The sequence below is a fragment of the Rhinolophus sinicus genome, chromosome 4 (genome assembly GCF_057876585.1).
Source record: "Rhinolophus sinicus isolate RSI-liver-muscle chromosome 4, RSI-T2T, whole genome shotgun sequence".
Taxonomy (NCBI): Eukaryota; Metazoa; Chordata; class Mammalia; order Chiroptera; family Rhinolophidae; genus Rhinolophus; species Rhinolophus sinicus.
Window position 1 is genome coordinate 37,168,204 of NC_142504.1, and position 25,486 is coordinate 37,193,689.

The following is a 25,486-nucleotide window of genomic DNA, read 5'->3' on the forward strand; positions in this document are numbered from 1 at the left end:
GTGCATACCAGGCAAGAGAAGAGGCCTATGGTAGAAAGAACCTGAGATGTCACAGCAGGGGCGCCACAATCCATTTACATGATGAGAAACCAGATTATCACCACTATCTTGAATCCTTTTTGAGTCTATGTAATAATATGGCCCCATCTCCACTGCTCCTACAGATCCATCACCCTTACTGTTTACCACACCCTGACAAATGCCTGAACTAATATTTGCCCTCTCACAAAAGCTTAATGTAGATCCAATTGACTGACAATTGCCAAATGTTTTTTTAAAACATCATGACATATTCCTGTGAATACATACCTGCCGTTTACTCCTTTTTGATCTTGGCTTCAAAATAAATTTTGGTGGAGTGATGTTTACTTGTTGGAATTCTAAAAGGAAATAAACATAAATGAAATTTAACTTAGTGTATATTCTAGGTTACTTTCATACAAGGCAAAGTTGTACCAGCCCTTCCAATTATAAATTATATAATTATACTTTATGAATTATTATTAATAATTGTGATAACTGGCAATTAATTATAAATTATAATTATATAGTTACATGATATGAATTTTATAATTATAATGTTGCTAAATAAATATATCATCAATGACTACAATTCAAAAAATCTCAAATATTATTTCTGCTCTAAATTACATTAAAATTTTTCTCATATTTCTCCTATAAAACCCTTACATTCTTTGTTGGGAATCCAGCAACCCTACTGGGTATTTATCCAAAGGAACTGAAATCAGAATCTCAAAGAGACATCTGCAATTCCTTGTTCATTGCGGCATTATTCAAAAGAGCCAAGATATAGAAGTAATCTAAATGTCCACTGATGGATGAATGGATAAGGAAAATGTCTCTATATACAATTGAATACTATTCAGCTTTTAAAAAGAAAGAAATCCTGCCATTAGTGACAACGTGGATGAACCTGGAGGACATTATGTTAAGTGAAATAAACCAGACACAGAAGGACAAATACTACTACATGATACCACTTTAATGATGAATCTAAAACAGTCAAACTCAAAGAAGCAGAAAGTAGAATGGTGGCTGCCAGGGGCTAAGGGAAAGGGAAAACAGGAAGATATTAATCAAAGAGTACAAAGTTTCAGTTGTACAAGATGACAAAGTCCTAAAGATCTATTGTGCAGCAGTAGCTGTAGTTAGTGCCTGTACTTAACAATATAATACTGTGTACTAAAAATTTTGCTAAGTATAGATCTTATGTTAAGTGTTCCTATCACTAATCGCAATGATAAAGAGAGAGGGAGGAAACTTTTGGAATTGATGGATATGTTTATGGCAAAAATTATGGTGATGATTTCATGGATGTATATTTATCTCCAAACTCATCAAGTTGTATACATTAATTATGTACAGCTTTATGTATGTCCATCGTACCTCAATAAAGTGTTATTTAAAAAAAACAACACTCTAGAGATGGGCACAGCAGTCTGTGTGTCGGATGCATGCTCAAGTTTGGAAAACTGTTATGTAGTTAAACATATACCTACCTTATGACCCAGTAATTTCCCTCCTAGGTATTTGGCAGAAGAAATATAAACATGTAGCCACAAAAAAAACTGTAAAGAAAAAACTTTACAAAAAAACTGTACAAGAATGTTCATGTTATTTTATTCATAATAGCCAAAAATTGGAAACAACCCAAATGTCCATCAGCAGAATAGATAACAAATTGTGGTATATTCATACAATAAAACATAGTCAGTAATTTAAAATAATGAACTATGGCTAGCCTGACAACCTCAATCTCACAGGCACATGCTAAGCAAAAGAGGCTGGACAGAATGCATGATTCCATTTGTATGAAGAGCTACAACAGGCTAAACTAATCTATGGCCAAATAAAAACAAAGTCAGAAATGGGACTGCCAAAGTGGGAGGCGCTGAGTGGGAAGTGACACAAAGGAAGTTACTGAGCTAATGGAAATGCTCGATGGCTCACCAAGGATGTATGTGTGTGTCAAAACTCATCAAATAGTATACAAGATTTGTGTATTTCATTGTAGTAATTTTTTAAAAACTGAACGCTAAGTGGTCCATAGGAAATAAATAAGCTTTTCTCAAAATGTATTCTCAGGACACTAGTCCTGACAGATGCGTCATGTGAAACAAAAGGTTTTACCGTCAAATAAGAGTGAAGACCACCTGATCATATTCTATATCTGGGAAATTCATAATGTATAGCAAGACAAGGTGATGATAATCCAGAACCCAGTGAGACTTTATTAAACTAAAAGTAAATAAGCTTACTTTTGAGCTTATTTCACAAAATTACAGTTTTGACATTTATTTGTATATGTATTGTTTTCTTCTAAGCTATCACAGTAAATCTAAGCATCTTGGAGGACAAACACTCTCAAAATTGACAGTGCCAACTTCTGATGAGAAAAGACACCCAGAAACTAATTGAGACAGACCTGAGTTTTCAAAGAATATGTTCAAAACTCATATTTAATACCAGCAAAACTGTCAAGTCACGTCTAAAGTTTCTGTTAAAAAGAAGCCCTCAGCAAAGTTTTTAAAAAATTCTAAGATTGTATCATGGCAAGTCTACAATAAAGTCCTTAGAGGGGATTTTGTTTATTACTTTAAATAGTAATTAATGTTCACTGCTTCCAGTAATACCTATTAGATTGTACTTTATTCTCAGGCAACTAGTCATGATTTATTTTCTTCCCATAATAGGGATTGTAAGAAGTTCCACAAGGTAACTGAAGGAACAGTCTAAAGTTTCTATGTAAAGTAAGAGCATCTATACACTCATTTGCAGATTTTTCAAAATAGTGAATTCTATGGAATAGGACCTTCTATCCCTTTGACAGCAGGAGGGAAGGAGGTGGGTTTATTTCTCTTTAAGGGAACTGCAGAAGGTCAAGGAGTTAAAATTTATTTCAGAAAGGAAGAGACATTAGAAAACACTGATTTAATTTTCTGATGAGGAGACAATGTAAACTTTTAAGTCACTTTCCTAAGCAGTAGTTTAGGATTTGCTTTCAGTCTAGTAATTTTTCCATTTGCCCTTGTGTCTCTTTCCCAGCGAACACTCATTGTGCCATAATCCAAACCCCCATTCAGTCTCTTACAAGCTGTGGGACTCTAGAAAAGACAAATGAGCTGCTCCTCTGTTTCTTCATCTATGAAATGGAAACAATAATATCGATCTCACAGAACCGTTACAAAGATTAAAGTGAGATTAAAATTTAGAATGTGCTATGGCCATAGACAGGTCTCACTAAATAGGGGAGGGAGCATCTCCACACAGGTTATTCAGAGCATGCCCTGCCTTCGGAAGGAGAACAAATGAGTCCAGCACAGCACTCTGCATAATCAGTTCCAGGGCCAAAGTACGAGGACTCTGGCCTTGTTGTCATGTAACCATATGGATGCAATCCGCAAATCAACATCTATAAATAAATGGACTGATACACGCACATGAGAAGGAAAGACTAATTTCACAAATAGCACATAATAATAACAATGTTAATCCGTAACAGTTCTTTCTTAAAATGCCGGGGCATAAAGAGATGAGAAAAACAACAAATAAGAATGTGATTAAGAGTTCATATGTCTGTTCACAAACTCAGTTTCACCAAGAGTGAATTTTTATATATTTTATCTATGCAGACCAATGTTTGCTCTAACATTATTTCTCCTGTAGTACCTTTCTTTGAATCTTATAATTTTAAAAAGTTTTCCTTCTATGTGCTTAAGCTATGTCTTTCCAAACGCATCTGCTACATATAAACATGAGGTCAGTCTGCATTTTATCCTCCCTCTGGATGGCACTTCTCTTTCTAAAAGTGTTATGAGCTGTCATGGGCTAACAATATTCCATATATAGATTAGCTCTAAAAGCATTAAATTATTAAAGTCGTCCTTTTTAAAGTCATTATAAGAATAATATCATACCAGATGGAAGATCATCCAATGGAAATTCAAACAGTCTGGATTTATAAACCAAATGAAAATGGAAATCCTCCTGAAAGAACACAAACAACAGAGATTAAGCATGTACATCCAGGTGTCTCCAGCCTCACGCAAGCAGGAGAAGCTGAGACCCTTAGAAGAACTGTCACTTTTTTTAAAAATTATTATTACTTTCAGGTGTACAAAACAATGTAATAGACATTTACACCGCTCACAAAGTGATAACTCCCCTCTCCCAATCTACAGCCCCTTTAGATTATCATATATAGCTGTTACAATTCCATTGATTATATTCTCTATGCTGTACTCCACTTCCCATGACTACCATGTTTCCCCGAAAATAAGACCTAGCCGGAACATCAGCTCTAATGTGTCTTTTGGAGCAAAAATTAGTATAAGACCCAGTCTTACATTATATCACATAAGACCCACTCGTACATTATATTATATAAGACCTGGTATTATGTTATATTATATTATACCCAGTCTTATATTAAAATAAGACTGGGTCTTATATTAATTTTTGCTCCAAAAGACACATTAGAGCTGATGTTCCGGCTAGGTCTTATTTTCAGGGAAACACGGTATATATATATATATATATATATATATATATATATATATATATATATATATATATGTGTGTGTGTGTGTGTGTGTGTATATATATATATATTTTATTATAGCTGATACTCAATATCATTCAGCTTTAGCTTCTGATGTACAGCGCAGTGGTCAGGCATCTACACAGTCCATGCAGTGGTCTCCATTTTCTCCTGGGTTTAAAGAGGTAATGAGCCATTGCACAGTACCTCCCACTCAATCCTGTATTGTCCCAGCACCACAGGGATATCTTATTAGAAGCAAAATGCCTTCACGGACAGAGAAGCCAGAGCCTATAGTAATGGAGAATAAATGAATGCTAGTATTCTCCCAAGCAGAACTAAGACATCTGGGAAAATGGGTTAATGTTTTTTATGACTGGTTCCTTTCCACGGATCCCTGACTACCTTTTAGAGCCAGCCAGCTTTGCCAGGCAAAGACTGCAGAGCTAAGACTCTTCTGGGACTGGGGGGCATGCTGACTGGTACCACAGATGGCCAAATACAACATGCTCCAAAATTCAAGTGTTATACAAAGTTCTTTAAAAAACCAACAAATAAACAGCCATGTTTCATCTAAGAAAAATTAATGAAAATTCAAATAACTTCATTTGGCTTCATTCAATTACTAAAGTTACAAGAAATATCATAAATAGTCAAGTTTCATGAAATTATTGTTAAAAAATATCACACAGTCAAGCAATGTGACAGGACAGCAGGCAGTGGGGACCCAGAAAATAAAGCACAATACAGATAGTTTCCCAAACAAGGTTTATTATGGGTGGCAGAACAAAGTACAGTTCTTGAAATTATTTGCCTCTCTAAGTGTTGGACCAATGTTCCATGATACAAGGAAGAATATTTGTGTGTATAGAGCTCTAGTGGAAGTGGATTATGTTGATCTGTAGTCTATAATATTAACTTAATCCTTTTCTGATTTGTGGGAAATGAATATTTCAACTAAAGTAAGGGAAGAATTGAGAAAAACCTAGATTTCTCTAAATTTCATTAGCACAGAGCTTTAAAGACAATGAGTAATAGAGAAAAATCTTGACTCTAGAAAAGAAAGGGGGGTGGAAAATGGAAAATCATATATCTGTGATTTTGATTTGCTACAGAATAAATATTTGTCCCCCCCAAATTCATATGATGAAGCCCTAACTCCCAATGTGACTATATTTGGAGATAGGGTCTGTGAGGAAATGATAAAGGTTAAATGAGGCTCTAATCCACTAGGGCTGGTGCCCTTATAAGAAGAGGAAAGAACACCAGCGTTCTCTTTCTTTCTGCCATGTGAGGACATAACAAGAAGGCTGTCATCTGCCACCCAACGAGAGAACCCGCAACCAAGATACCAATCCTGCTGACAACTTGATCTTAGACTTCCAGGCATCAGAACTGAGAGAAAATGAATTTCTGTTATTAAGGATACCCAGTATTTTGTAATGGCAGCCTGAGCAGGCAAAGACAGATCACAGCACATTATGGTGGAGATAGAAACGAAATCTTCAGAATATCTCAGAAGGAAAGTGTTTCCAACATAAGGAGGAGTAAGAGACAGATTAAAGAAAGAAAAAAGACATTTGTGGTTCTGACTTGTTCGATGTTCAATCACACACACACACACACACACACACACACACACACACACACACTTACTTTCTATCTAGACCCTAAAGATATGAAAATAAAATAAAGCAGAGAGAAAAAAGAGGAGGAAGAAAGCTCCCAGCATCAACTTCCACGTGTGCCACACCAAACAGAAGAACTTACTTGGAAGGTATCATTTCCTTCTGGCTCAATGAGATACGTGTGGTTCCCATCATAGAACATCCCACTGCCGAAAACAAGAAAACAATTAGGCACGGCTACCAACTCCCGCCTCAGGACAAAATCATTTTAAAATCAGCAGCAGAGGACCAGTTTACTTCTCAACACCCTCTTCCCAGTCCCACCCATCACCACCATCACACCACATATCACACACACACACACACACACACACACCCCACACACCAAATTTCACATACTACACAACACGCACACACCACATCACATACATACAGGCACACATACACACACAGGCACTCCCACATACCACACAAGACACCACACCACCCACACACCATACCCACACACACATACATATCACACATCCCATACACACATGCACACACACACCACACACACTGCTGAGAGAAAAAGGGCCCTCCCTCTGATTCCTCACAAATAGCAGAGTCCCCTCAACCAGACCCTTTCCCAGGCTCAGAATTACCATTCTCTAATGTGGTCCATTATTCTTTTTTCCAACTTACAATTCTAAAATTATAATATACAAATAGTCACCTGGCGAACTTGTGAAAATGCAAACTTTTCAGGACCTTCCTCAGATTTCTGGGCTGGGACCCAGGAAGCTGCATTTTAACCAAACCCCAGGTGAATCTGATGTAGGTTGTCAAGGAGTATCCTGAGAACTTCCTACCTATCACACACTTGGAAGATGCTCTAGTAACAAGAGCTGACACATTTTAACAATGTTACACTCATTTAATCTCTTCCATAAATTTATGAAGGAGGTATAATGACTATCTGCATTTTACAACGAAGGAAACCAAAGTTCAAAGAGACAAAGTAACTTGCCCAAATTACATAACCAGTGAGAGCAGGGGCAGGAATAGAGCCCACGCAGATTGGTTCTGGAACCGACTATCTGTTATCAACGACACACATTCATTCGTTCACTCATTCATTCAGCAGGCATTTATAGATAACCTATAATGCACTGCTTAGGTGCTGGAGATACAGTACTGAACAATACAGACCACTTCTCTGCCCTCATGGTGCTGATGTGCATTCTAGGGAGGACAGAAAACATACATATAATCAACAACTAAATATATATGAGGTGGTGATAAATTCTAGGGAGGAAAATAAAGCAGATTAAGGGCAGTATATGGTGCCAGACGATTGGGTATAGAGACCAGGGACAGAAGAGTGTTGATTTATATAGAGGGTCAAAGCAAGGCTTCACAGAGAAGCTGGCATTTAAGCGAAGACTTGAAAAAAGTGACGAGATGAACCACAATGATACATGCGCAGATAGCATTACAGAATCAAGCCCTAAGGTAAGAGATTCTTGGCATGTCCCAGGAGCACTAAGGATGCAGTGTGGCTGGAGGAGAGCGAGTGGGGGAAGAGTGCCATCAAATGAAATCAGAGGAATAGGCAGGCCATCTTTGATAGGCCCCTCCAAGGGCCTCAGCTTTTACTCTGAGAAAGATGAGGAGCCACTGCAGAGTTCTAAACAGAGGGGAAGGACAATCTTCCTTAAACTTCACAATAATTGCTCCAACAGCTGTGCTACAATAATCTTTAGGATGGTCAGGAGAGAAATGGGGAAATCATTGCAATGATGCAGGTGAAAGAAGATGGTAGCTTAGATCGTGGTGGTAATGGGCGAGATCGTGAGGATTGGTCAAATTTTGGCTATTTTTCAAAAGTTGAACCCATGAGATGTGTTAATAGATTTGAACTGGAGTATGCAGAGCCATGTCCGTGAGGATGCCAAGGTTTTGACCGGAGCAACTGGCAAGATGGAGTTGCCGTTTCCTGAGAATAAAAAAGCTGCAGGAACTGCAGAATGGGGTGGGCACAAGGAAGCAGGATGCAGGGAGCAGGGTGTCAGCTAGGGTTCAGCTCAGGACCTCTCAGACTGAGATGACTATCAGTCAATTGAGAAATCCTCTGGAGGGCATTTTAAGTTACAGATGGCCTCAACTCCCACTCACAGAGATCCTGACAGCCACTCCTTTTAGGAGAACAGGGTCCTTCTACTGAGATCGGACCCTTTATGGTGCTGAAGGAACATGTCATAACATCCAGGGATCCGGAGGGAGGGCAAAGTTGTGATCTTCTGTGGTCATTTGTCAATGTTAGGTGGAAACGACTGCCTGACAGCCAAGCTGTTAGCCAGGGAACAGTCTCTGTCTTTCACTGATGGCTCAGTGAAATAGGCTGGTTTCCCTGAGCTGGAATCATAATGGCCTCCAGCTCTGCCTCCATCCAAATTCTTTCATTCTTGCCTTAACGTCTTCCACATGTCCTCAATGTTTTCTCATACCCTTAGAATGGCTATTCTCACATCTGTAAGGTTTTCAACCAAAAAAAGTGTACTTTCTGAATTTGGATGACACTGTATTTGGAATTTAAAGATAAACAGATGCAGTTTGTAAGATACTCCTGACAATACATGCCTAAGGAATCAAGTGGGGTGAGCCTTTTCAAGACAGTAGACCAAATATGGCAGTAAACATTATTTCTGCCCCTGATGAGAACTGGCCAGACTCATTGAGAACATTGTATGAAACCATAACCCTTTACTAAAGTTCGCATGGTAACACTGATTAAGTAGCAAGCAGATCATTTCGTTTATCTAATACTAGATGTTATTTCCTCTTACATGAGGTTAGTGTCCAATGTGAAAATCAGTCATTTTTATTGGGTTTAAACATCATGATGCCCAGTGTAAAGAATGCAGATTCAGACACCATCTATATGTGTAAGATTCTGGTTCCTTACACGACAACATGCTGTCCTTAATTCTTTAACAATTAAAAGGCATATGTTTTATTTGCTTTGTTTGAGGATTGACTCCTTTCTGCTATATTTATATGAATTCCAATAAGTGTACTGAGTCCATAACACAGTACACTTGATAAAAACCTGCAGCTAGGACCACGTCATTATAAGCCAATTGAACTAAAATTTTAAAAGGCTGCATCAAAAGATTTGAAGAAAACAGCCATTCTTACAAACTGCCACAAGAGGGCAATAAACCTACATTTGGCTCCATTCTTTAAGGTTCACATAGTTAACAGAAATTTGTCCTGACGTCAAGCCTACCAGGACCAAAATGTTACCCATTAGTCCTTCAAATTTGAAAAATGTGCTCTTGTAGCTTTTATGTAAAAGACATGAATCTGATTATTTTCCCCTTTAAGTTCTTCAAGTGAATTCAGTAAATCAAGAAAAATGAAAAATCTCAATATGTACTTGGTAATTTATAAAAGATGAGTCACGGATGAAATAATAATGTCATATCTAAATCACTGCAATTGAGACAATATAAATTATTTAATATTTAGTGATATCTCCCCAAAATATTTATGTCCTTAATTTTTGTTCAAAATGTAAAATCAAGATGAGAATAATAAATGACAAAAAGGAACCAGAGTATTCAACATGCTTATAAAAGTCTAAGAGCACCCAAACATACTTGTACACGGTCCTGACAGTTCCTAGACACACCGTGGGCTTTTGTTTTTGTTTAGTTTTAAATGAAAAGGTTTCCAAAGGTAAACGTAAATTTTACTTAAACACCTCAAGCAGGCTTGAGCTAGTCACTAAAATTTCCTTAAAGTTACTTTTCTATCCTCTTTCAAATGACTGCACAGGTTTAGGAGCAAGCAATGGGTCGTAGGTTTCAGCTCTATTAGAGCCCTCATGAGGCAGTGATACATTCTCTCTGATTCTCACAATATCGTGTCCATTTGGGAAACTGGGAGGCAATGTGGAATAAGTACTGGGTCAGATGCTTACAAAGTGACTTTTGATTGAGATTTTAAGAGGAAGAGAGAAGAAATATAAAACCTCATTTTTTTTATCACTCTCTTACAACATACATTTGCTGTCACAAATGTCAACAGACCCAGTGTACAAGTCCTAGCTAACAGCTGTGCTCATCGTGAGATCAGATATAACAATTTTACTGCCAAAGAGGATTCAACGTTTCTTTTCCCAGATAAGAAAACTGAGGCCCTCAGATATTAGGCATGGATTCCTGTTTGTAAAAATGTTTTTCTAGTCAAAGAATTTATTTAAAATAAGTCGTTTTTTCGAACAAATAATAGTCAACTAAACATCTTCCATGCTCTCAGGCACATGGCCTTCTTTTTCTGGTTATTGAACAAATCCTCACACTCTCCTTTCTACCTCTCACATACCTACTGCCAGAGCCTAACCAGAGGTACCATTTAGGCAAACTAGCTAGGTTTTCTGGCCTTTCCCCTTAGATCTCTTTGCTTGCTTTCTTTAAGACCTGTCCATCTCACCCCTCTCTCGGAATATTCTATCAAACCCTGTTCCGGGGCCCACTCCACCGTCCTCTGGAGGTGGAGTAGTTAATGTGACTGGCTGCTAGAAGAAACTTCTCTGTGTTACATTTCTCTGGAGCCCTCGAGGACCACCTCATTGTTCAGTGCCCACTCTCAGCTTGTATTTTTCTGTTTTTCTTCTCTCTCCAAGAAAACAAATATACCTATCATACTCCATAGTAGGAAGCTGAGGTAGATTTCACTTCTCCACTAGACTGAGCTCTCGGGGGCAGGGTTCATGTTCTAATCACCTTAATATTCATAGTGCTGGTACATAGCAGACGCTCAGTAATTGCTAGTTAGATGAAAAATCCACATCTCTAACTTGGTAACAGACAGGAAGTACTTTAAAGGTGCCAAACAAAAATTTAACAAAACTTGAAAGTGCTGGCTTGTCCCGTGCCAAAAAAAGTAAAACAAAATAAGGCACTGAAATGATCTGGCTTAAGTAGAATGCTGAGGAATGACACGGTAGCTTTGTAAGGGTTTACAAAGCAAGTAAGAGACGGCCACCTGTGTATGTGTCACCATTATCGACAGGATGGGGGAAGTAGATGTGTTCCCATGTGAAAGATCAGGAAACATTCTTTGATAATGAAGTTTATGAGAAAGGAAGCAAGGCCCCGAGGAAGGATAAACTCTGATCCTTGGAGATTTCTGAGAAAAGACAGACTCTCCCAAAGTTTGTTGCTCGGTAGGTGGAATTCTGGCATAAAAAAGGCGCTGAAACACATGAACACTGAAACACTTGAGGTCACTTGCAGCTTTTTTGTCTTTGTGCAAGAAGTCAAGAGTTTCCATCTACTGAAATTTCTATTATCCCACAAAAATATAAAAACTAACATCAAGGAGGAGTGGGAGTACAAACGGTACCCAGGGGCTAAACATCCACAGAAACAGAGACCAAAGTTACCCAAACTACAACTGTCTCAACTTGGATGAAACTAAAAAAATGCTTCAAATATCACTATAACTTATCATATTATACAATTCGAAAGCCCCGGATTCCTGCAACTCTAATTTTAAAATCTGCTTGGTTTATAAACCACAGAGGAGAAAAGATCAGATCCATTGCTGATTCAAAATTACTTCTCTACATAAAATAGGGATTTCGATGACAGTGCATTAAAAACAAAGAAGGTAAGTGATTAAAAGAATGGATAGTACAAAAAAACTTGTGGACACTTACTGAAGTCCATGGCACGTTGACAATGCAACAAATGAGGCCGGGTTTCCTCGGATATGGCCCTGGTAGTAACAGTGTTCTCCTCCCTGCAAACAGAAATAGAGAACATAAGCCTTTGCTATCCCAAGGAGAATTGGCAGCATCACTGCACAGGTTTCTGCCCACATTACCATATGGAAAGCTCTGCACAATATTTTATTATTCAGATTAGTATTATCAAACCATTTCTAACAGAATTATTCATAAGCACTCCTAGGGAGCTGATGCCAAATCAAAAGACTGGGAAATGAAAGTTGACTTAACTCACCTTTTATGCAGGTGATGAGAGAAGGAACAAAGAAACAGGCATGGAAATACACATGGAGCCCTTGCACCAGAATAAGTTTAATCATCTACTTCCCTAGTCATGAGAAACGCAACCTGGAGCAGCGGCAAGATGATGCTTTCACATAAAGCTCAGTAAAAATGAGCATAAATCATTTGAGAGTCACCCAATTAAACTGATAGGGAGAAACGCCTATTTTCACAGGGTTTATATCAAAACTTGAGAAGTCTATACTGTTCTTTTCTCCAACCAGGAATGGTTTTACTGATAAACACTCTAGGGTAGGGTTTGAAATTGAGAAGTTTCTTCTAGCAGCCAGTCACATTAACTAAATGCCGCTGAGAGACTCGTGGATTAAATGTTCCTGGAAAAGTAACAGGGTGAATCCTGTGCCATCTCAGGGTGGTGCCTCAGTCTTTCAATACTTGCTACTCAGAGTGTGGTCTAGACACGAGCAGCACTCACATCACCAAGGGTTTGTCAGAAATGCAGAATCTCAGGCCCCACCCCGATCTGCTGTTTCAGAATCAGCATTTTAACAAGGCCCCTAGGTTCACAAATACATTACAGGCGGAGAAGCACTGCTCTAAATTATTTCTCCCATTCCCCCAACCATCTCCTATTTCTTCAGAAGCTGAAAGCTTCTCATTAAACGGACCAATTGAGCTTTGAAAGACTGAAATAGGACAAACTGATAGAATGAGTGGTTTAAAGGGGCAAATGTTACCTACTTCACTGTCTGGCTTAAGGACGACCCCTACTTAAAACATTCCATGCTTGACAAGTGGAGGGGAGAGAACAGGAAGACACAAGGACGTAGCAAAGCTGAAGACATTTCTTCACTAGAATTCCAAGGAAGACAGCCCGGCTAGAGACCCCTTATCAGATAATCCCACAAGAATGGGCAAACCTCAGCTTGGGTGAGGGCGTAGAGAGCAGGTAAAATGGTGCACAGTGGAAGCCTGACCTTGTGACACCTTTAATTCCCCAGGGAGACATTGAGCATCATGAATTAAAGATTATGGATGGATCTGATGGAGGATAAGATATGGTGGTACTTTATATGTGGGTCTGACAAGGGTGGAACCCAGAAGGCCACAGACTTCAGGGTAGAAACAAAGCTGGGCACTGACGTCCTGCATAGGTTTGGTTTAGTGTAGTTGTTAACAGTGCGAACTATCAGCTCCTTCACGTATGAACTGTACAATCTCAAGGAAGTTACAGAACCTGTCTGTAGCATCTGTCAAATGGGAGTAATAATCTCATAGACGATTAAAAAGCTAATATGCATAAAGGGCTTAGACTAATGTTTGGCACTTGGTACACAATAAAAATGTTTGCTGCTATTATAATTACTGTGTCAATTATTGTCGTATTCAATTTACATGCATAATCCTCATGTCAATCTTACAAAGAAATATTGTTTTCTCTGTTCTACATGGAAAGTCAATCTCTGAGAGCCAAGGCTGGCCACCTGGGAAGTTGCCAAGTGAGGATGCAAACTTTGTGTGGACATGGTAATGCAAGGCCTGTGTCACTTCCCCTACACTATTTATGTGTTGGACACAGAACCTGTGGGTTATATAGTCCAAGTCTAAGCATTCCCCTAGACTGATTTTGGGGGATTTTTTTGTTTTGTTTTAATTTATATTTTGAATAGGGCTCAGAGTAAATGTAACATAATGTTAAATATCTTCTGCTGGGGAGTTGGTCCAGTGAATTGTCCCTAAGATTAGATTCTAAATGAATGACAGAGGTCATTGTGTTTAAAACCATCTTGACTTCCTGGACACATCTGATTGGACCAGAAATCAACACTCCAGCTTTTTAATGGCCAGACATGAAAGGCCAACAGTCGATGATGTGACCTGGATCGAGAGAGACTTCTATCTAAAAGTATTTCCCTATTTTGGATAGTGACTAAATAACCCAGTCAGATCTCCCTGAGGTCTAAGACACACAGTGAACAGTAGATATAAAGATAGTAGGGAAAAAAAAGACAGTAGAAACAGAAGAAGAAACAAAAAAGATAATCACAAGAATTATGGTATCAGATTAGGGAACAATAGAAGTTGACAAGTCTCTGTATGTGGGGAAAATATGTCAGCAACAAAGGCATATAAGAAATATTTTATAAATTACCAAAGTTTTGTTTAAAATACTAACTCTTGAAACATGTTATATTAAATCATAAAAAGAACAAAGAATTTGTGTTTTAAAACAATCCTCCATTATCTTAGGGATAAATAAATGATTTGATAATGGAAAACAACCTTTCACTAATTTCTGATTCTGAAAAATAGGAGTCAATCCAAAAACAACATATTACCAGGACCCATCTGCACAAAAGCCTAACGCTGAAAATGAAGTGAAGAACTCAATATGGTTGATTCATTATCAGACATTTCCATGATACTTCAAGAGAAGCATAAACACCAGGGGGGGAATCTTCTCAATTTGGGTTATCAAAATGCAAATTTTGAGGTTCTCAACTAGCGGTATGTAATTTTTCTAAATAATGGTGGAAATTAATTTTTGTGTTGTGATATTTTTTCAGGGATTATTCACTATAAATCAATATTTAAACTAAGAACTAAAGTAATGGAGCTTTTTTTCATTTAACATACCTGAAAATTTCTGAGTATCAGATAAAGGTCTTAATGTTAAAAGGCTTCTACAATTTATAAAAATATAGTATAAAACTATTAAAATAAATAAATGAAATAAATTTAATAATTTTTATTTTTAATAGTTATTTTTAGCCATTATTTTAAAAATAATAAATGCTTATGGAAAAAATTCTAAGACTTCAGGCAGTACATGGTAAAGAGTACAAAATATCCACTTCATACCGTTACCCAGGCTGCAGTTGCTCCTTAAAAGTAAGGATTTGGGACAGATTTTTGTGCATCATGTCAGGATTAGTCTACGCATATTTAAGGAAAAGTATATATACACAAATAGACAGATATTCTTTTCGGTGCATAAATGGGTTTACACTATTTATACTGTTCCGCCACTTCATTTTTTTCTTAAGGTAATCTTGACATCTTTCTATATCAAAACTTCATTCTTTCAAAGATAGCATATTTCATTATAGGAGTGAACAATAATTTATTTAAATAGTCCTGTACTAACGGACATTTAGATCGTCTCCATTTTTTTGCTGTCATAAACAGTATTGCAACAAACATCCTTTCATATACTTTCTGTGCACTTGTATCAGTGTATGTGTAGGATAGATTTCTAGACGTGGACCTGATAGGTCAAAGAATATGTGCATCTAAAATTTTAATAGCTATTTTGAAGGGCAAATATAATTGTATTTCTTTGCACTTAACATCTGTTTTCAAAGATGTACCTTTGAAAATAATAAACTGCATTTCATTAAAAATTGTGTCTTTCAATAGACCACTATTTAAGCCACCTTTCCCAAGCCTTATGAATTATAAAGTTTCTCCATATCTTCATATGACTTTCATGAAGAACCAATGCTTTACACAAGTAGGTATCATATATAATAATCTGAGACAGATGTTGTCGGAAAAGAGAAAAGCCAGCACATCCTAATAGAACTTGGCTCTTTATCTGACTGCCAGTCACAGCTTTTTCCTTATTGTCTCTTTTGTTCCAGAAATAAATCCATTGTCCTTGAAACTTTCTTCATACTCCTTGCTTTAATAATATAGTTATAATAGTACAGATGCTTATTTTCAGCTAATGCATTATAGCTAAAATAAATACCCCCCTCTATAGAAATGAACTATATGATGGTTCATATGTCTATTGGTTTATCTTCCCAATGGACAAAAAGCTTCTTGTAATTTTTATTCTGGTAAGTCAAAATAATCATTTACTTGTAAAAGTCAAAGACAAACCACACTTTTATTAATCAGCCAGAAAGATCTTAAAATAGAATTTATTGTAAGTATGATTTAAAAAAATAGCACAAAGGCAGTTACCCAGACTGGGTTATAAAAATCTATGAAAATTCAATAAAGAGAACCAGCAGCAAGGCCAGCATCATTTACCCTTCATCCAGACCCTCAAAGGAAATGCTACAACTTTATCAGCTCCAAGATGGGCCAGGGCCAGCCACCTCCTCCAAAGAACCTTCTCAGATTCCCTCCTCATGACAAATTCTCACTAACCACTCTTTCTCTGAGTTTTTTTTCTTTTTCCTTTTAATTTGTACTACCTCTCTTTACACCTGCATTCCTGTTTCTATCTTCAGTCCCCCACTAGACTATGGTTTTCTTTCAAGGAAGAACATGAGCATGATCTATGTTTATATCCCCAAGAGTGCTGTTAGAGAGAAAACCTCCCTGAATCTCACTTTCCTCGTCAATAAAACAGGGATAATATCTACTCATGCTGCTTCACAAAAGTATGCAGGGGATTCCATGAGATAACAAAGTAAAAACTGCCATAAAAATAGGAGAGATGTGCAGTCAGAGAATATTTATTCAATGAGAGATTCTATGGTGTCCCTTGAGCAAGGATTCTCATGCCTTATTTGTGAAGACTAACATTTCAGGCCATCGGCTAATAACGCAGATTACTGTGTCTCTGGCCCAGAGAGTTTGCTTAAGCAGCTCTGAGCTGAGACCAAGAATCTGCGTTTTAACAACTACTCCATGTTTTGCTTACCTCAGGAATACACTAGAGCAGTGGTCTCAACCTTGGCTGCATACCAGAATTACCTGGGAAGCTTTAAAATCCCAGTGCCCAAGCCATACCCCAAACCAAGGAAATCATAATTTCTGGAGATGGGGTGCAGGCTTCAGCATCCATGTAAGTGTTCCAGATGATTCAGTGAAGTTGCAGTGGTGGGGAACCCCTGTACTAGAGAATTGTTGCTCAGGAGCAGTGGTTCCCAAAACTCTCCAAGTCACTGTGGTGAGCTTTGTAAATCTGATTCCCAGGTCTTCCCTCATACCTATGCAATCAGAATCTCCAAGGAGGTAGAGCCCTAGGTTTTTCAGAGCAACAGAAAGATCTCCAGGTGATTTTGATTATTGTCCTTGGAATTATTAACCTACAATAGTCAATACAATACCATACCATCCCCACGTAGAGGATATCAGAAATATACTGGGACCTTTCAGAGAATGAAAGTGTCTACCATATCCTGGGCATTGTGCTTGGTGACTTATGGGCTACTTCATGATGACTGATGAGGTGAATGTAAATTTCCTTGTTTTACTATTGAGAAAATAGATTGAGAGAGAGCCTTCACACCGTTTTGAGGTCAAGACTTTTTATACTGGTGGTTCTCAAACGAGTGGTTTCCAGCCCCCAAAGCATCTGCTTGTTAGAAATTTGAATTCTGAAGCTTTACCCCAGACTTACTCAATCAGAAGGTTTGCGGACATGACCCAGCCACCTGTGATTCAGCCAATGCTCCAAGCAATTTCGAGGTATTCTATAAAGTTTGAGAATAATTGCTTTATGCTACACCTGCCTCTGTGTCCTAAAGCTCCTCACTGCTGAGCTCACTGAAATCCCACACTAGTTCCTGAGTAGATTTTTACTGAAGCATAAAGAACATAAACAGCCACAGCTCTTCTCCACGTCTTTTCTTGTGCCTCCCCGCCCCCGCCCCCCCCCCCCCCCGCCCCAAACCAGCTGGCTTTATCAGAAACAAAATGGAAGGTGAAAGGTGAGATAAAAATCAGTGAGAATTTAGCCATGTACTGAGCCAGGAAGAGTAGAGGTGCTGGTAATAGGGCACAACACAGGATGCGTGGCCTGGATTAAAGCACTAGAATGATCAACAGCCCCGCTTAGCCTAGGACCAAGGGCTTTCCTAGGATGGGTGTCACTCATTGCTATACCCATGAAAGTCACAGGCAGATACACATGTGATCACCATGAAAGGGACAGGACCAGGCAGACATTTTCAGACCAAAACACCAACGCTGCAACCCTGGACTCTGCTCTGCTCCCTGAGCCACAGCCCGCTCCCCTCGCCATGGCCCCAATCCCAGGCCTGGCCTTCCGCCCTGCAGATTGGGGCTCATGCTAGTCATCCACCTCCACTCTAGCACAGTAGTTCTCAACCCGGGGTGCACATGAGTTTCACAGGGGGAGCTGTTTAAAAAATATCAAGCCTCACTCCATGCGAATTAAATCAGAACCTCTAAGAGTGGGACCTGGGTATTTTTTAAATCTGCCCAGACGATTCCAATATGTTGCCATGATTGACAAGCTATACACCTCTGCAGGAACTTCAGCCCTGCCCTTGAACTCTATTGCACACAGAGTCCTCCCAGGCTTGTACACTGCCCAGACTTCCGTTTGTGGCTGCATGGCTGCAGTCTGGTCTACTAGGTGCTCGCCTACAATAACCTCCTCCCAACTTCCTCTCAATTGGCAACCTCTTCCTACTCTTGGCCCTCCCTCCTAACAGTGAGAAGTGGCATTTTCAGGCATTTTTGAGTTGGAAATATTCTGAGGCTCTGTAGGGCCATTTGCATCAAGGAAATTCCTAGAAATGCTAAATCTTAAGTTGGAGAGGATCCACTAACCCACCGTGACAAAAATTCATAACCTGGAATTATACAGAATTAGACTGGATGCATAAAAGGGGTACAGGCTAAATATCTGTTCAGGTTTAAAGTGTAAGGGTATCTGATTCTACATGTTCTACATTTCTCTACAAGAAAAGTAGAAAGACAATTTCATCTCATTTTACAGTAAAGTAAAATTCAATAAAGCTATCCCCATGGTGGTTTCCAAAGGCCAATAATCAATCCGTGGATCATACTAACGCATGTCAAAATCTTTCCCAGTTCATACCAAAAAGAGAAAAATAAGTACAATGTAGTCAATTTTTCACAAAGCTAAATGTATTTCATTTCTATATAACTGTCCCTTCCTTCTCTTCTATTATTAAAACTATCCCTTTTTTAAAAAAATTAATAGACTTTATTTTGAAATAATTTTAGATTCACAGAAAAGTTGCAAAGGTGGTAAAAAGTGTTCTAGTATACCTATTATCCAGTTTCTCACATTATTAACACCTTACATTACCTGAAAATATTTGTCAAAACTAAGAAATTAACATCGGTACATTACAATTTACTAGACTCTGACCATTCAGAGTTCACCAGTTTTCCATTAACTTCCTCTTTCTGTTCCAGGATCCAACCCAGAGTACCATATTGCATTAGTTGTCACATGCATTTTTTTTTAATTGGTGGCAATAATAAATAGAATTTAGGTGTCTTGAAGGGGTTGTTTCCACAGCTGGAAAAATAAAAAGATACTGATCCCTAAAATTTATGTCGTTAGGCTATAAAATATAACTCTAGGATCAAGAGTATACGTGAATACTTAATACTATAGATTTTCAAAAGCGTTTTTAAAAAACTACCCTACATAATCAGGTTTAATTTAAATGACTGATTAAAATATCATTTTTAATATAACTGATGGAAATAAATTCTGAAAGGTTACTCAATAATACCTGCTATAATAAAAATCTAGGACTCCTTGTTACCTGATATTGTTCTGGAATCCTTTCAAGGATGTGTGTATAGTGGACAGACTGGGAAGAAAGATCTCTCTCTCTAGAGCAAAGGGCAAGCATGTTTATTTCCTATTAGAAATTATTCAGGTTTCCTAAATTTGGAATTTCTCTCTAGTAACACAATACATCGTGTGTACAGGTGTCACCTGGCCTTTTCCTCTGTCACTCTCTGGGCATAAAGGCTCATAATATAAGAAAATATTGACATTCTGGGTACTGCTATGGCCGTGAGTTAACAAAGTCCTTTGTCTCTGAAATCGCAGCAGGCTAACTTCTTAACTCGTAAATAGGATAAAACAAAATCTCAGACCTTTACAGTTCTTGAAACTTAATTTCCATCTTCCCCTAAAAATTAGGAGATTTGTTAAAAGTGAGCCTCCATTCCCACATTTCCATTTTCCTGTAGGACAAAAGTTAGCTGAAGGTGAATAAGGCACACATTGCTCATTTTATCACACCTAGCCTGTCTTTCATTTATACTACTGGTTGAAACTTTTGGACATTTGTGTTTGCCACCTCATTTCAGGGTACAAGTGTTCAAGTAATATCCAAATTATTAGCTCATTCCAACATCTAAAGCTAAGTAGTTGTTAAAATCTCTGCAGTATTTTCATATGCATTTATAAACATTAGGGTCTTATAGCATAGTCATCAATCAAAACACATGTTAAAAACTAAAAAGAGACAAATCTAGCTGACAAAAAAGAGAATGCTTTCATTTAAAAGATGCATGGTTCCTGTTGAAAAGGAAAAGATAAAAAAAAATTATTGTAGCAAAAGTTTCCACAAGAAACGAAAAAACCAGAACTAGAAAGGCACTGAATATAAATAAAAGTGATAAGGAAAGAATTAGTCTTATTGGAAGATGGTGAACTACACAGAAAATAGAAGGGCCATAATTTTCTTTTGAGCTCTCAAATTAAAAAAAAAAAAAGCCCACCAGGGACCTAGCGAGCTTAAAATCTATTTTTATGGTTGTGCAGGAGTCTTTCCTTATACTGATTTCCCCAGGGTAATGCCAGCTGTGGAAAACAAAGTCTGAAAACTATGATAGATTCCCAGGAGTTACAGCTCACAAGTACCTTAAGTGAGCAATTTTTAAGGTCTTTTGAGCTGCAATGCATTTCCAAAAGGTTCAGACTTTCTCTCTTCTTGTATGTTGGCTCAGGCACCTCCAGCACATACTCTAATTGTTTTTATATTAGTTATAATATAATTAAAATGTCTTCTGTATTAGTTTCCTAGGGCTGCCATAACAAATTATCAAAAACTGGGGGGTTTAAAACAATAGAAATTTATTCTCACAGTTCTGGAGGCTGGACGTCTGAAACCAAGGTGCTGGCAGAGCCATGCTCCCACTGAAGGCTCTAGGGAAGAATTCTCCCTTGCTTCTTCTTAACTTCTATGGTTGCCAAAAATCCTGGGTGTTCCTTGGATTATAAACATATCCCCAATCTCTGCTTCTGTCTTAACATGGTGTTCTCCCTGTATGCCCATCTCTGTCTGTCTAACCTTATAAAGACACCAGTCATTGCATTAGGGCCCACCCTAATCCAGTACAATCTCTTCTTAACTTGATTACATTTGCAAAGACCTATTTATAAAAAAGGTGACATTCACAGGTACCAGGGGACAATAATGTTAAGGGACACTATTCAACACAGTACAACTTCTCATCTCTTTGAACATGACAAGTGAATTTTTATATTCATAATCCAGGGATTTTGCTTCTAAGAACCTTGGTTCAGTGGAATAAACTGGAGGTGTCTACCACAGCATTATTCACCTAATAAGATTAACCTTTATCTTAATTACCTCTAGCCAACCATTCCAGTTTCCCATACCTTCATTTAAAAATATTGGTCATTATTTTTACATAAAAACTCTCCAATTCTATTAAGTCAACACAGCTTCCCAAACTGCTTCTTTTTAATCACAGAATAGACAAGAGGAATTTTTTTAGCTATCAGGTAATCACTACAGACCCGTTAATACAACAATCTCTTATCAGACCACCAAAAAAAAAATATTTAGGTTCCCATAAAACAGCTTGGCAACAAACCCCTGTAATACAGACAGGGTACTTACGGGTTCTCTGAGTTGCAGCTCTAAACTGGGAGAAGGGAAAATCAATGAGGACCACAAACAATGACTATATAATTAGAAACCCATAAAATTATAACTCTTTCCAGGAAACCACTACATAACTGTATCTTTTTACAAATAATAGAAGTTTAAATGCATTGCTCTATATGAATTTTTTAGCATAAGAGATGTGTATAACCTAAAATCTCATTCTGTAATTGATGTTTGACTATAACAGGAAGAAATATAATTGATTAGAAGGAAGTTACACAGAAGGAAAGCATATTTGGCATCCCTAAAATAAAGGAAGAAAAAGGGTTTTGTTCCACCTGAAAAGAAGATTTTGTTGTCTTCTTTTCCTCTTTATTTTTAAGAAAATGTAACTATATGAGGGTCTGAGGTAAAGAAAAAAAGGACGTATTTTTTTTCCACTTACACCATGAACTTATCCTCATTTAATTTCACTTCCATTGTATCATCTTCTCATTCATTCTTTTTTTGAAGAAGGAAGGATAAACAGAGAAAACTTCCAGCTGCCCAAAAAGGTTGCCTTGTAACATTTCTCTTCCCTCTTGTACGTTGAGCCTTAAACACTGTGCTCAAGAACTCATCACAAGTACTCCGTGGTGCATTTTTTTTTTTTTACCCCTCTGTGGATGATTTTGACTTAGTCCAGGAGTGATTTAAAGGTACAAACAAGAGGTTTCTCAAAAAATTAAGAATAGAATTACCATATGACCCAGCAATCCCTCTTCTGAGTATCTACCCAAAAAACCTGAAAACATCCATAAAGATATATGTACCGTTATGGTCATCGCAGCATCATTCATTGTGGTCAAGACATAAAACAACCAAGGTGCTCTTCGATAGATGATTGGATAAAGAAGACGTGGTATATATACACAACGGAAAAAATGATATAGTGCCATTTGCGACAATATAGATGGATCTTGTGATTATCATACTAAGTGAGAGTCAGACAGAAAACGTCAAGAACCATATGACTTCACTCATATGTTGGATTTAAAACTGAAAGCAATAAATGAATAAGACAAACAAAAACTCATAGACACAGACAACAGTTTAGTGGTTACCAGAGGGTAAAGGGGGAAGGGGATGGTAGAAGAGGGTAAACAGGGTCAAATATACGATGAGGGAAGGAGAACTGACTCTAGGTGGTGAACACACAATGCAACATATAGATGATGTATTATAGAATCGTACACTTGAAATCTATATATTTTTATCAAACAATGTCACCCCAATAAATTTAATAAAGGTAAAAAATTTAAAAATAAAGGTACAAACAAAGGGTTAGCCTACTGAGGAAGAACTTCTCAAAAAATGTCCCTCAGGGAGGCAAACCAGTATTTAAGGTTGTATCTGATTAAAAAGTAACATTAGACTGAAAAAATTAAGTGTTGTTTTTTTTTCCTAGCAACTGTTTCTGTGGGCACAGGTTAATCACTTGCCATTTTTTTTGTTACTTATTTTCCTATAAAACAGAGGAGGGAGTTGAATTAGGTGGTCTCTGAAGTTCTTTCTGATTCTATGATTTACAATCTAGTTATAAAAATCCAAAGGTTACCAATATTTTTTTTTTTAAATACTAAGCCAAATTCCAAAGAATCAGTTATCTTGTACACAGCACTTACCACAAAAGAATAAAAGTTGAAACCAACAACAAAAGATGCTCATATGTTTGGAAAGTTTTTAAATGTTAAATACAAAAATTTTAAACAATTTAAAAAATATTTCTAAAAATCAGTAATTTACAAGTAATATAAAAGTCATGGTATAAATTACAGAATATGTATATGGACAATAAAACAATCTAGGTATCAGAACTTCTAGGATGGTGCTAAAATGGTACTAAACAGTACATTTTACATTCTTATATGCTTATAGAAATGAAGAAAGATCCATGATGAATAAGTCACACATTTAGCTTAATGAGTCATGAAAAGAATAAAGTGTAATTTTTTAAGTAAAAGAAAGTAACCATTAGAAATGAAAGTAAAGCTCGTTCTCTGAAAAAAAAATGTTTTAAAAAAACTCTAACAAGATTGAGCAAGTAAAAGTAAAGGTATGAGTAAAGTATAATAGAAATGACAGGAGATACGCTGATAAAGAATTAGTAGACGTTAAGAACTAGAAAAGGTTTTGAAGAAAATATGGCAAAATATTAACATGTTAAATCTACATGTGGATATCTGTTATAATATTTTGTACAATTTTCAATTTGTTTTAAATATTTCAAAATGACAGGATTTTTTTTGGTTTTGTTTTGTTTTTGTTTGTTTTTTATCACTGATCAATTGCTGGAATCTCATGGCTTCAAATTTAATGTTGAATTAGAAGTGGCTCTAAAACACCTCAGGGGGGCCGGCCCGGTGGCTCAGGTGGTTGGCGCTCCATGCTTCTAACTCCAAAGGCTGCCAGTTCGATTCCCTCATGGGCCAGTGGGCTCTCAACCACAGGTTGCCAGTTCAACTCCTCCGAATCCCGCAAGGGATGGTGGGCTCGGCCCCCTAAAACTAAGATTTAACACGGCACCTTGAGCTGAGCTGCCTCCTGGATGGCTCAGTTGGTTGGAGCGCAGGCTGTCAACCACAAGGTTGCCAGTTCGATTCCTCGACTCCCGCAAGGGATTGTGGGCAGCGCCCCCTGCAACTAAAATTGAACATGGCACCTAGAGCTGAGCTGCGCCCTCCACAACTAAGACTGAAAATGACAACAACTTGAAGCTGAACAGCACCCTCCACAACTAAGATTGAAAGGACAACAACTTGACTTGGAAAAAAGTCCTGGAAGTACATACTGTTCCCCAATAAAGTCCTGTTCCCCTTCCCCAATAATAATTAAAAAAAAGGTTAAATTGCAAAAACCGCAATTATTTAAAAAAAAAACCAAACACTTCAGGAAGGAACACATGTGAATATGAGCCTCATCACACAGGATGAAGCTTGCATCAGGTGAGCAGAAGTAAGGTTTGCTACCTGGTTTTTATTTTTCACTGCCTCTTTTTATAGCAGGGGGAATAAGATGCTCTCCCAGACATATCCACAGTGAACTTCTCTCCACATAGTGTTGGGTAAACAGGAAAAACCACCCAATTTCCTAACACCTGGTTTAATTCATTCACTTATTTTTTTGTTCGACAGATTTTATTGTTTTCTAGGTATACACATTACACTAAGTGCTAGATATACAGTACAAGTTTCCATGGAAGTTTACTTTTGGAGTAACTTCTCATGGAATTGACAGTCTGGGGGCATACTGTGTTTTCCTGAAAATAAGACCTATCTGGACCATCAGCTCTAATGAATCTTTTGGAGCAAACATTAATATAAGACTCGGTCTTATTTTAATATAATATAAAACCGGGTATAATATAATGTAATATAATATAATACCAGATGTTATATTATATATTATATAATACCGGGTCTTATATTAATGTTTACTCCAAAAGACACATTAGAGCTGATGGTCTGGCAAGGTCTTATTTTCGGGTAAACGCGGTAGAAGATTGCCTTATTATGAAGCAGAGGTAAAGGACTGCTATTAGTGATCCCAACATGTTTCCCATGTCCTGAGTAGAAACTAGTAGTAAGAATGGATAGAAGCCACCAAATACCCAGCC

The 25,486-nt window shown here is 37.5% G+C and overlaps 1 protein-coding gene across 22 annotated transcripts in view; it reads right to left on the reverse strand.

Annotated features, from left to right (window-relative positions):
• The window catches only part of ADAM22 (ADAM metallopeptidase domain 22), a 230,886-nt gene that overhangs the window by 63,911 nt on the left and 141,489 nt on the right, over positions 1–25,486 (reverse strand). For all 22 annotated transcript variants that reach the window (XM_019716319.3, XM_074340696.2, XM_019716291.3 and 19 more), the window contains exons 5-8: positions 11,900–11,982; positions 6,332–6,395; positions 3,939–4,008; positions 310–380 (exon numbers count right to left, since the gene is read on the reverse strand). In XM_019716319.3, coding sequence (XP_019571878.2) covers positions 310–380; positions 3,939–4,008; positions 6,332–6,395; positions 11,900–11,982 — 288 coding nt within the window. The remainder of the gene's footprint in view (positions 1–309; positions 381–3,938; positions 4,009–6,331; positions 6,396–11,899; positions 11,983–25,486) is intronic.